Consider the following 13,967-nt stretch of genomic DNA (forward strand, 5'->3'; position numbering starts at 1 on the left):
GAGGAACGGGGATCAATACCTCGCATCTCCAGTTTTTTTTAAGTTTTTTTGAGGGTTCGCATCTCCAATTCCATTTTCATTCGAGACGAAATTGACCATAAATTTGTATTAGCGGCAGAGAAGCGACGCCTCCTGGCCCACCAACACCTCTGGCCCACGTTCCGCCAAAAAGAAGCTTCAGACTTCAGTAAAAAATACTAATCATTCTCGTCATTAGTGAAAGACTCATCATTCAACAGCCCACGGTAGAAAACTGAAAGCGACAGTAAATTCATGATTCGAATCACTAGTCACACTCACGGCCTGCACGCACGCACGAAGACTCGCACGTACGACATCATTGACCCATCGAGAAGTTCCAGCAAGCCAAAAGTTGAGGAAAAAGAAGAAGCTACACGGATGCATGCACTCTGAGAGAGAGCTTGGCAAAGCACGAGTACGGTCTGTACTTAAGTCTGTAAAAGGCAGCAGGGAAGAAGAAAATGCACTCGCTGTACTTGCAGCTTAGATGGGTGATTAGATTACTGTCATTGCTTTAGTACTACTAATACAGCAGCAGTAGCAAGCATGCATAAAGTACAGCTATCAGTAGCAGCTTGCAACTGACACAACTGTGAACAAAAGGTCATAAATCTCTATATATTCCTCTGAATTAATGGATGGGTATGGAAGGCCGCTCCCTTTTTCTCTCTCTGACAAAATCCTATTCCATCCACTTTGAACGAAAAAAGAAAATGGAGAAAAAGTGAGTATTTAGGGTGAGCTGGTGGTGTCAATTTGCCTGACCATTTCGGTCCAAGCCATGCTTTCACTTCACACCCCCTGATCAGTGTTCTACTAGTAGTAATGACTGAAGCATTGATTCCACGAGAGAAAAGCAAGCATCAAGCCTCTCAACATCCATCGCTGAATGAATGCTGATGGGATCCAAACGGCAAAAGAAAGGAGGAGTCGCTGTTGATGTCAATATGCTGCTGTTGCTATTGCTATTGCTATTGCTGCTGCTTATTATTTTGCCTGGACTGGAAGTCTGAAACGAAGAAAGAGATGTGCTTTCAGCCTCTGCACGAGCGCGCGCACACTGAGCAAGGGCAGCTATCTATCTAGTAGACACGAGCGTGACTTCTCTACAATGGCTCTGCAACAAGAATGCACACGAAGGAAGGAATGAAAGCAACAGACGCCACCAACAAGAACCATGAAACGGATAAGTCCTGTGCCGTCGCTGCTATATACTCCCTGCTAAAACAACAACAAAGAATTTATAATCGGAGGAAGTATTCCTCGTTGTAGCAAATGTAGATGTATTTTACAGGGGCAGAAGATGCAAAGATTCAAGATGCAATATTACAAGTGATGGGATTGACCACGAGATAGTTTAGTAGTAACTTGGTTGGAAGTACCGGTAATAACTGGAACCGGACAAGCTGACAAGGTGAAAGGACACTGGTACTACAACCATTTTCAACGAAACGTGCATGGACAGGAGAGAGATCGAGAGCCAACAAGCGACAGCGCATCGAGGGCAAACAGTACACCCCTTTTGCGACAAATCAGCCTGATGTATGGTCCCATCTGTGAAAGCCTCCCGAATTTACGGTAAACACAACCTTTTTCACTGCTCCTGGCAAATGCTGTAGAGTTCATGAACTACCTACTGCTTGGAAATGGAAATATCATCGGAGACAGGAAACGATCTTAGAACACTGTCTTCTCCCTGAACCTAAAGGTCCATAAAAGGGTTTTACCCTAACAAAGGTACGAATCCAGGAAAGATGGTGCCAGTGCACGTAGGTACGAACGTTATCTCAGGCTCGATCAGAAAGGCACGAGGGCAGAATCTTGGAGAGTGCAATTCCATCATTTCACACGGGCAGCTTTTTACTCTTTATCTTTCCCCCGTCTTTTTTTACCAACCAATAGGCATAGCTAGCCATGCTAACTACTGCCCCGGGTAAAGGTTAGCTTTGGATCAGACTGTAAACTCCCGTTTCAGAAAGATAAAATAAAGAAGACTGTAAACTCAGACAGTCGATCACTTTGGGTAAAAAATATTCACATGAGTAATGCTGCAATAAAAGGTTTTGTACTAAATTCAGTACTGGCTATGTAATCAAAAGTAGCTTAACATGTCTTTGACACTTGTCTAATCCAACTGGATTAACAACAGGGCATTTTAACAACAGGGCATTGAAAAATGGACACCCAATAAGCAGCACAAGTGGAGATCCAAACATACATGCGGGAGCAGAGACTGAGAGACACACACACCAACATGCATCAGAGTTGACCATTGTCAGTGCCATCCATCCTATCCATGATTCAAAAGAAAGGGAGGGCAAAGGAAAAGGAACATGGAGAAAAAAGGGGGATATATCATAGGAGAGATCCTCCTCCCCCACTTGATGCAAAAGAAAAGAGAGAGCGCTAATCATGATAATTAAAACAGTGTAGCACCAACCAAACAAAACGCAGAGACACGATTGATTCCCTTTCATCCGCATGAAAAAGTTGGTTTGCCACCCAGACAGACACCGGATTATATTCCAATTCCAGCACATGCATGCACACATCACACACAATTGCCTATCTATCATGCATCAGCAACCGCAAATCTTTTTTTTGCAATGCAATGCGACTCCTTTTACTGAAATCTCCAGCATGTCCTAAAAAAGGATGCTGCCTGCATCGCCAAATTTTGCAAAACCATGATGGTTAAGTGTATCATCATCAGTGTCATGGTATACTAGGATGAAATGGAAAGACAGAGACGTAGGAACCAGCAGTCAGTCAGTCAGTCAGTCAGTCAGAAAGACGGATGCATTGCATTCTTCTTTTGCTCTCCTTTGGTTCTGTCCATTGATTTCAAGGTGACAATAATTAACACATCAAACAATCCATAGGTACATACACGAAGGAGGAGCTAGCTGAGCTACCAACAATTTACTTATTATTCCCCAAGCACTAATTCAATCCAGAGAACAAAAGAAGGAAAAATCTGAACAGGGCCTAAAAGAAGAACTACAGCAGCAAAAGCAGGTAGGCAGAGCAGACGGCAGAGGAACAGATGAAACAACTTACAAAAAGCTGTGTAAACCCATTCCCTTCTCCAATTTTGATACTACAGCATTGCAATTGCAGCAGCTGTAGAACAATTGCAATTTTGCGCTGGCAAGCAGGGACGACACCTTTCCTGTTCTTCTTTGTTGGAATTCACAACACACCATGGGAGCAAGCAAGAGAGGGAACTACATTTGACAGCAGCAGCACGGACTGACTGATTGACTTGAGCAAGCCAGACGCCCCCCTCCCCTGAGTTTGACAAGAACATGGAGAAGAATTCTTGCTGCTAGTGGTGGGGGGAAACAAGAGGAGAGACTAACAAGCACCTGACCTGAACTGACCTAAGCGGCTAAAGCTCCTATGCAAACCGAACTGAGGAAGAGGAAGAGCAAAGCTTTGCGACTGAATTGACCACCACACAACAACCTTGGATGACGAAGTCTATAATTTAAGTAGCAGTAATCCTTGCTCTTGCTAGAGGCCCGCCCAATTGAGTGAGGAACCCTAGAAATTAATTAACCCCCTCCAGAAAAAGAAGAAGCAAATCAAGCGACTCGGGAAGCAACCTGCACCCGGAGTTGAGTTTGACACGCAGCGGCAGGAGGGCCACGAAGAAACCCTAGCCCTAAAATCCTAGAGAGCGGGGGGCCAGGTCAGCGGGCGGCCTCCTCCTCGGCCCGTCCGGCTGGCGGGCCGGCGGCGGGCCCAGGCCCGCCCAAGGAGGCGATGAGGTTGACGCCCTGCCCCATGGGGAGGTAGTTGCCGACCCTGGCGGCGGAGGCCTCCCCGGCCATGGCGGGCGCGGCCGCCGCCACCATCATCTCCGGCGCGGCGGCGAAGCTCCAGAGCTGGCCGAAGTCCGCCGCCCTGGCCGGCAGCGCCCAGAACCCCGGCGCGGGGCCCATCGAGACGGCGGCGGCCTGGTCGTTGCCGTGGCCGTCTTCATCGTCCTCGCCGCCGCGGACGCGCTTGCCGAGGATGAAGGGCGCCGCGTGCGGGAGCAGGTGGTGGTGCTGGTGCGCTCCGCCGGCGCCGAGCGGCTGCGCCTGTGCCGCCGAGTGGGAGTGGGTGGAATTGGAGGAGCGGAGGGAGGAAGGGGAAGAGGTGGAGAAGGAAGCGGGGGTGGTGCCTGAGCCGGTGGCGGCGATGATGGAGGGCTCGGCCTGGCGGAGCAGCCACTCGATGGTCTGGCCGTCGGACTTGTGTCCGAGCTCGCGCGTGAGCTGGAAGACGCGCGCCGCGCAGATGATGGGCATCCGGATGCGCCGCCCGCGGCCGTCCACCTTGCTGTGACGGTCCTTGGACGGCGCCTTCCGCACCGCCAGCGCGCCATTCCCGTTCGCCGCCGCCGCCACGGGCACCATCTGCTTTTCCGCCGCGCCCCCGCCGCCGTCAGGCCTCGTCGTCATGGCTGGCTCGCGAGGAAGAAGAAGAAAGGGGCTTCCTTTGCTGTGTGGGGTTGGAGAGACGAGAGCGGCGAGCGAGAGAATGGAGAAATGATTGAAGAGTCTCCGGAGACAGGCGGACGCGAGGGGCACATGGGCGCCTGGGGCCCACCGTACAGAAGGGGCGGAATAGAAGGGGTTTCTCTCGCGTGACGATGACCTGTGGGGTCACGGATTGATGCGGGCCATCACGTGTCAGTGAGAGGGTTTTCATGAGATGGGTGTATAGTGGTGGGGTGGTGGCACTCTGGCAGGCAATGCGGGGCTGTGCGTTGTCTGGAGCAAGCCAAGACCGGGAAACCAGTAATTACCCGGTCCAAGTTTTGTTCCTTCCGACAGCCTGGCGGATTAATTACTCGTTCCATTTCCTTGTATACGGTAAGTATGTGGAATTAGTAACTCCTATGACAGCAATTTTTTTTTCAAGACAAACCTTATGAATAACACTCCGGTCTCGGTATGTATATTTCAAAAAATGTCTGCTCCCTTTTTCTGTATGTAAATAAATATTTCCATGCCAGAGGATCGGAGCGGCTAGATAGGATGGATATACTTTGATATATGGTGACTTGTTGGGCCAATATGCTGATGTTGCTTTCGTCCGTGCGTGAAAAAGAAGTTTTTAAAAAAAAAAAAAAATACACGACCGTGACGTCTCAGCCTGTACGTACGTACACTTGATCTTTGCTCCGGCATGCACATCTAACACACACACTGGCAGCGTGTGGCTGATCGGTTTCAGAAACTAACTCGAAGCATCCAGATAGCCTAGCTAGCTATGCCGAGTTTTGAAAGTGATCGATATGATGGCAATCGTGAGCATATATAAGCAGCCGCCACGGATCAGACTTGCAATTAAGCTAGCGCCTCAGATAGGAGTAGTTCCAGAAACGGGATATTGCATGCATGCCAGGCCAGGCGCTTTTTATTTCCTACCGGCCGACCAGACGATTAATTCACATCGAAATTGATATATCGCCTTATAGTATATGACGGAACTGTCTATAAAACGTGACACGAACTTGACATGTCAAAAAAGAGCAGCGAAGAGTTAGAGGGGAGGAGTGGGTGAGGCGTCCCCGTCGAGCCGTACCAAAGGGACCCACCAGGAACCCCTTCCGACCGGGTCTTGTCTCTCTGCCTACTGTCTAACCCAGCCCAAACCCGATTTAAATCCGTCTCTGACCTCCATGTCGGCCCCGCTCCCAAGCCTTCTCATCATCCCCTGCGAGCGACGTTGCATGCGCAGGGTGGATCCAGTCGACTGACCTGGCCCGTGGGCCCCACAACTGACACGGATGGCAGACAGTGAGTGGGGCAAGCAAAATATTCACGTCACGGGGCCCAGAAGCCCACTGTAGTCTAGTGCAGTCCAATCCAAGATCCCTGAGCTGAGGTGGCACTTTTGCTCGACCTGTACCAATCAGCTGGCCACTGCTCTCGTCTCACTTCACACCCCGAATCCATCCATACTATACTCCTCCGCATATACTGTATGTGGAGTACTGCCATACTACGTGAATTGAGAAATACTGTACAAGATAAATACCCCATAATTATTACCTAGTACCAGTAGTACGAACCTCCGATCCATATTAGTTGCCGAAATATTACATGTATCTATATGTTTTTTAGTCATAAATACATTCATATTGGATAAATTTGAGACAATCAATATGTATCAGAGGGAGCAGTATATTCTGCTCTTATTCGTACTTATAAGTCAGTCAGTCTTACCTGTGTTGCCGAATCAAGCCAGACAGCAGCACCATGAAACAAGCAAAGGGACCGGACGGGACCTGCTGCTAATTGTCCTTTGCTGGAATCAACCGGAATCGCCGGCCGGCCCAAGTAAGCAAGCTTGCGTCACCACTGAAGCTAAGCTTTCATTGTCTAGTCACATCTTTGTTGCACTTCTCTTGATTTCTCTACTGCATTGGAGTACTCCTCTATTTTATGTGTAGGGTATATAATGTAGGGTCTCTTTTCTTAGTTTAAATAATACTATCCGGTTGGTAGCAACAAATGATCGTCATATGTTAAACAAATGGACGTACGTACAGATCGACAATGAGCCCACTCGGTCCAATCAACTACGTACTCTTGCTCAGGTAGCCTATATCTCGCCACTACGAAACGACCTAGGCCCCCTACATATAGGCCTCTTGGCTTAATTTGATTAAGCATGGCTCCGTCTAGTTTCAAAAAGAAAAAGGAACTCATGTTTTGAGCCATGCATATACACTACATACAACAAGTTTATCGATTTGATCCAACGACATGTGGAAGTAGGTACGTACTGAAATACTTCCTTCGTCCCTTATGGCCTTATTTGTAGCAATTTTGTTTAGACACCACGTAGATAAAGTTGCGATAATTAATTAATATGGAGCAGAAGGGGATAGATGCAAGAAAAAGAAATGAAAAAGGATGAAGGTTATGACGGCGTCCACAAGTCAAAAAGGTGTCAAAGCAAACATATATATTTGGGGCCCTCCACGAGATCCATCCGATGTCATCTCGATCAATTTCCATGTGAACGCGCCAGCCGAACTTTGTATCAATCGTATTCGTAGTACTCCTAGATAGTATAGCCGTGGAAGAAAAAGTTATGGGTTATGTTATTTGTTTTTACCAAAGGGTCGTGTAATTTATTTACTACACGTACGAAACAAAACTGAGGTTATGTATTACCAAGCCGAAGCTTCGATCGAACAAAGCTTGAGATCAATCAGGTTAATTCTGAATATCAAGCGGAGCAGGAATCAGAGCACACGAATATTCATTCATTCATTCCGTCCTGTGAATCCAACTTGATTAATTAGTGGCAGCCAGCGATATACAGTGTCAGGAATAACTGCCGGATCAGATGTACTAAATATGATAGTAGTAGCAGTTCAAATGGGCCGGGATGGGGATGATGGCTTAGTCTAATGTGCCTGCTACGTACCTACCTATCTAATCGCGTCATCAGCGGGCAATATTATCGTTATCCTATCCCCTTTTTCGGCAGGCTGTAAGTATGACACCCCAAATCCGGGTCTATTATTCCAATTGCCATCAGGGAATACATATATTCGGTACCGACTGAAGATTCTTCTTTTGTATTTTGTAAATAAATAAAAAAGAGCAGAGGCTACCTATCTAAGCCGTCATTCGTATTTGGGAGCAAACATTGCACACGTGGAAACTGTTTTGCACAAGTATGCATCACACTGAGAGCTGAAACAGTTTTCCCTGAAATGCAACTTCTTTTTTGAGCGGATGGAAGAAAATGACATGGAGTTGGGCTAGGAGGAAGAAGGTATGGCCCAACCCAAATAAACAAATCAGAGTCTCCAAGCCTGGGGGAAAGGAGAGCCATGGCCTACTGCAATAAGATCCTGTGGTCAACTTGGAGCCCTCAAATTGAAATGGATATTGCCCAAACTATACTAAGACTGTGTGGTCGATGGGCCATGCGGAATAGACTGAGATACAGGCCCACCTACCACTACATTCTCACCAGTTTTTTTTTTATCAACGCAGCACAAAAAACAGTAAGGCCTACCTCTTATTTGTTTTCGAAAAGGGGATTACCTCAGCTTCATTAGGGAAACCATAGATAGGTCCTACAAGAGCTCAAAACATGAAAGTTCGCGATGAAGAACCGGAGAAAACTAACAACAGATGAAAGTTAAAACCAGTGGCAGCTGCTGCCAAAAGGAACAGACAACGACCTTTGTTACTTTGCAGAAACTACAGACCACCAAAAGGCACACAACTCATAGTTTCAGAAATAGTAATATCCTTATATGCCTGTAAAGTATCAGTAGAGAAATCTAGCTAGCGCTAGCAATCCTTCCAGATGTTAGAATTAAAGTTTAGACTTCAGAAAATTCAGAAGTTATAGAGTTGTTTTCAGTTTCTGAAGAAAGTTTATAAAGGAAGTTTCTGCTCCATCTTTGAAACACAAAGCGAGCTCTCAATGCTACTAATGAATGTATGGCAAGCTTCAAAACCAGTGGGTGCGAACAGAGGAATGATAAAAGTGGTAAAAGGAAATATGTGTGGCTAAAGAATCTGCATTTGAGCTTCCGCCTTGCATTAATTGTTTGGCTGAAGTTTAACTATAATAAAGCTCTCCAATGCTAAATTGCTAATAACTGTAATATGCATATATGTTTGCCAGACAGGCTGATAATATTATCAGTTGTTCAATGCGCAATGTAGCATAGAAGCATGGAACGATGACTAACAAACCAAAATATTAAAACGAGACAACAGATCCTTACTGAAGGCTCCCTCAAGAGCTCCAGTTGACAATCTACTTCGGTCTGCTTGTCATAATCTCTCTGGGAACTTAAGCCTTTAAGATCTGATTATCTTCGTCGTCTGTCTGAAGTCTGAACCATAATGGATGACAGATCCTTCCTATAGCTCACACGGAGGAAAAATTGACAGAAACATGCCTGCATCCATGGTTGGTGAGCAACGTTATATAGGAAACATACATAAATAGATATGGATCAGAATTAGTACAAAATGTGGGTGCCAAGTTTCTTTGCAAGATTTCCTCATCGGTATGAATCCACACGACTTTCGCAGAGAAAATAGAAAAAATGTTTCGACCATTACAGAAACAACCTAGTTACTCCACGGTTCTTCATTTGTTGTCCCAGGTGGGAAAAAGGTTGAAACGCAGGCAATTTTGCAAATAATAGATGGAATGGAACAGGGGGGGTTGATATTCACAGAAGATATCGATAACCAAAGAATTTAAAAGCAGGCAAGCATGGGTATGGTAATCGACAGGAACTGCAACAGAGCATAGAATATCCCAATCACATAATCCACGCAAAGCATGGTGAGAACAGGAAGAAACACAGCATCATAAGTCTATCATCGCCAATTAAGTAAGGAAATATTGTTGTAGGTCACAGTACAGAAATTCAGTTCAGAGAACACCAGACAGACACCGGTGATGCTGCTACAGCCTACAGAAACTCCTATCAGATCCTGGGTGTGTGTTTGCAGAAGATAGCTTAGCTAGGGCTTCGGGGATTCCGGCAGCTGGGGCTGGGGCTGGGGCTCTTCCTCTTCCCCGCGCTTTCGGCGGATGAAGGCCTCGAGGACTTTGCGGCGCTCGGCGGCCTTGGCGCGCTGGGGCTCGACGTTGGCGTAGGAGATGCGGGCGGCGGCGACGATGAGCGCGGCGCCGGTGAGGAAGAGACAGGCCGTGGCGACGCGCTGCCGCCGGGTCGCCGTGTACTGCAGCCACACCATTGTCGCCTCCCGAGTCTCCGGGTACAGTACAGAGTAGGGGCTTGTGGAATACGGGATGGAATGGTCTAGCGCAAAGGGAACCGGGCAGACGGTATCTCTAGAAAAGCTTTAGTACATTGAAGACGTATTTATGGTCATACGTCTTCCTCTGAGGAAAGCGTATAAACATATTAATCGTCTTTCTTTCTCCCCTCCAAATCCAATTCCCCCCGACCCGACAACACAGTTTCATCCACAGGTTAAAGCGTGCAATGGAGCTTTACGATTTCTTATGGGCAAATTGGTTGATTCGCACTCATTCACTACTTACAAGAATGCACGAATTGCAGTAAGTATGTATTACAGGAGCTACGAAAGACAGGAAGAAGAGAAGCACTCTAGCGCCTAATTCATCCAGCTTCTGGACAATGCCGTCGACGGCGACTTGGGGCAAGGTCGGCCGGCGGCAGCGGCGCTAGGGGAGCCGGCGCCGGGGACATCGTCGTCGTGGTCCTCCTCAGGGATGGGGGCGAGGCAGGCCTGTGCCGCCCGGCGGAGGCGGAGGCGCTGCAGGCGCAGGACCTGGAGCGTGTCCGGCGGCGCCACCTCGTCGGCGGCGGCCCAGCAGGATCTCCTCGCGGCGGACGCCATGGAATCAACAGCTAGCGTATGACAGTGATCTGAGATCAGATGCAGCTTGGCGTTGCTTGTGCAGCAGCAGCAGAGGATGGAGCGCGAGAGTGAGAGGTTTCCTTGACTTATTGACTTGCTTTTGCTTCGCTTGTGCAGTGGTGCTGTTGGTGTACGCCCTTGAGCTAAGCTAGCTTGGTTTATATAAGCCGGCCGTGGAGACGAAGGAGAGCCGAGCACGCAAACACCAAAAAATTGCCTTTGCTGTGTGGCCGACCGCGTTGGCGCGTGTGCGCAGCTTCCAGGCAATTGGGTCGCCGTCCATTTCTTTCAGCTTTCTTCTCAAATCTCCGTCCCTTACAGTTGCTATCGATGGCTTGCCCAATTAATTGGCAAAGCAAGCAACCAAACACGTACTGCTGCTTTCACTTCAGTGGCGCCACGTCTTTTCTTCACTCGTCCACTCCACGCCTCCCGCCCAATCGTGCACACGTGGCCAAACTTGTTTGGCACGTTCTTAATTAGCAGGCACGAGCAAATCGTGCTCACCATAATAATTCGTCCGGCCTACTACTGGTTGTGAAGTTTTTGAAGCAAATTAAGTTTTGTACTTTTGTCCTCGATTGATTATTCTTTGGGCCAGGAGCAAAATTTGTCTCCATCGGCCGTCATATGATTGGGTGAAGCACGCACGGCACGGGGTGCTCGTTTTGGTTCTACGTATATACGTACGTGTCGAGTACGTGGCCATAGCACGTACGCACACACGCCTACCTAAGCTACCAACTTTGCAAGTTTGCTACACAACGTCGCAGTCGTCGAATCAGATCGAATCAAATCAAAATAAAAAGTCGGCCATTTGCTATTGGTTTTACTACTCTAGTTTTTTTTAAGGTTTTACTAGTATTTATACTACTACAAGAGGTGGCTATCTAGCTGAACTACACGTCCTGATCCATGGCCCGCGCGATGCATGAACGTCCAAGGATCAGCACATACATAGTATAGAATCCCAACGTTTTGGGAAATCGAACTTCATAATTTTGCCAACCAGCTTATAATCGATCAATTGGATTCATCCCCAACCGGCCATGTTCCTGTTTTTGATCCTGGCTATAGTCGCCGTCGTTGTCGGCGTCTTAGTAGCCTGCGGCGGCTGGCACGAGACCAACAAGTGTAGCGCTTCTTAGAGTTAGCTGTACGTGGAAGGCCGGCGGAGGATCGACACATGAAAAATATATTCCCTTCTCCGGCGAGTTCGTATAGTGATGATGGTTAATTCGAAAGTTTAATTTCATAGCTAGCTAGATGTTGGAGTTTTATTGGAACAGTTTTCTCTTGATAAAATGTAATACTCGATCACGATACATGTACGACTGAGTAGTTTTTTTTCCATCAACGGTATAAGTTTATGCATGCACGGCACGGATGTACCTTGTCTTGATTTGATCGATTATATCTTTTATCAACGGTAATAACCTTGAAGCTTTGCTCTTTCATGTCTATTGTTAATTAATTGGACAACTACTATACGGGGACTAAAGTGGAAAACGTAAGAAATATTTAGAGATGAACAGAGAGTGGAAACAGCGTTCGAGTTCCCAGAAACTCCCCATATATCTCCATGTATGTATCCTCTCCATCCGAATACGAACTTCACCAAAATCGTCAACTAATCCATCCTCCAATACTCTTGATGCGATTGACGTCTGACTTTTTTTATATACTCGGACGTTTAACCAAAAGTGTTTTCGAGACCTATCGTATCCTAAAAAACAAAGAGTAAATTTCACAAAATCACAGTTTTCGAGACAATTTTCTCACCGAGACCCCACTTTTGATGTTTTGTCTGAAAAACTACCAACAAGCCCAAAGCAACCAATTTGACGTTGTGACAGTTTTTCTTACAACTTTGGCCACCTGTAAGAGGACACGTCGGACAAACCTGACCGGATATATTCTCCCCTGTGGGGCCGGGACCCCCTTCTCCTTCGAGGAAAGTTTAGACCTCCTAAATATTACTTGGAACTGAACTCAAATGTTCATATTTAATATACTTCCATTACATGACTCAGATATATGCATGCATGCATGCCGATCGACCGACGGTTTGATCTATTATTTGCTAAGTACTTTGAAGATGGAGATCGATACTTCTTCTTCCATCGGTTGCAAGGAAGGAAGTATAATAAAGAAAGAAAAGAAACAAACAATTAATGTCTTGAGTTAGCCGCGCATATAGATATAGTAATATAATCTGCATATATGCAGAATTCATATCCTTTACAACAAATTCTAAGTAGAAGTGCGGACTTGCCATGTTTTCTTCTACAAGACGTTAACTTTGGTAAGTCAATTTGTAGCTAGAAGAACATAGCTTAATTGGAAGTCGTATAGTCTGTATAGAAACTACGACTGCAATCAAGATTGGAAGACCAAGTAATTAGAACAGGCCATGCATTTTGGGAAACATTGCTGCTATATAATTCCAATTAATGGAAGGTTTCAGCCAAGCCTTACCATACACAATTCCCGTTCCATATCTACACTTGTACACATATCTATATAAACCAAGCTACCTCGACCATGAACCAATCAATTATCTCCATATACATACATCGATCGATCATCATCGACACTCATAATCCACAGTACAACCGATCATCATGGCATCATCGCTCCCGAACAAGCCTCCCATGGCGACGAACGATCCGGAGTCCAACGTGCCCCCAGAAGAGCGAACCCCAGCCCGCCGCCGCTGCATCTGCGTCATGTTCATCGCCTTTCTCGTCCTCCTCGTTGCCGCCGCCATTCTCCTGGCCATCTACGGCAGCAAGAAGCCGGTCTACTACAGCGCCATCTCCGCCGCCAGCCCCACGCCGCCGGGCGAGTTCACTCTCGCCCTCGGCGTGGAGTCCGGGTCCCCCTTCTCCAGCGAGTGCTTCGAGCCCGGCATGGCGGCCGAGGTCGTCGTCTCCGGCTCCGGCGGAAACATGATTGTCGCCCGAGGGAATGTAACCGACATGGCGTGCGCTCCAAGGTGGCGGCCGATGGAGATGGTGACGACGTACGTGGCGGCCATGGGAGGCGGAGATGGCGGAGCTCTGGCGGCCATTGCGGACTCCGGGAAGGGGTTTGATTTGTTGCTGAGGATTCCCGATGGCGGGAGCAGCAAGGACGTGGTTTGCAGGGGGCGGAGGATCGGGGATCCCTTGGCGCCCTGCGACGCGCCCAAGAAGAACTAGCTTTGCATGCTTCCTGCTGAGGATATTAGTTTAGTTATGTTGGCCGAATTTTGAGTTTAGTGAGGTTGTTTTGAGTTGGATTTTCTTAGCTTTTAATTAGTGCACTGCGTCGCGTACGTACGATTGTAATCGATCGAGTAGGAAATATATATTATCGACTTTTGGCTTTTTAATTTGCGTACATGAAAGGTCGCTGGCTAGCTTGAGGTAGATTGAGAGTGTGTGTCGAACTTATGATCGACAAAGAACTAGATCTGGTGAACTTGGACACGAGGAAGTGAATTAATTACTTAATCTAAATTTAGAAGAAAACGATGAGCTGCAACCACGAATATTGCTT

The 13,967-nt window shown here is 47.2% G+C and overlaps 1 protein-coding gene across 1 annotated transcript; it reads right to left on the reverse strand.

Annotated features, from left to right (window-relative positions):
• Window positions 1-2,823: 2,823 nt before the first annotated feature.
• On the reverse strand, window positions 2,824-4,582 carry LOC104583882 (transcription factor TCP7-like). Its single transcript, XM_010237867.3, has one exon. It carries the CDS (start codon window positions 4,470-4,472, stop codon window positions 3,717-3,719), a length of 756 nt encoding a protein of 251 aa, XP_010236169.2. The 5' UTR covers window positions 4,473-4,582; the 3' UTR covers window positions 2,824-3,716.
• Window positions 4,583-13,967: the final 9,385 nt, after the last annotated feature.

Source organism: Brachypodium distachyon, chromosome 3 (genome assembly GCF_000005505.3).
Source record: "Brachypodium distachyon strain Bd21 chromosome 3, Brachypodium_distachyon_v3.0, whole genome shotgun sequence".
NCBI classification, from domain to species: domain Eukaryota; kingdom Viridiplantae; phylum Streptophyta; class Magnoliopsida; order Poales; family Poaceae; genus Brachypodium; species Brachypodium distachyon.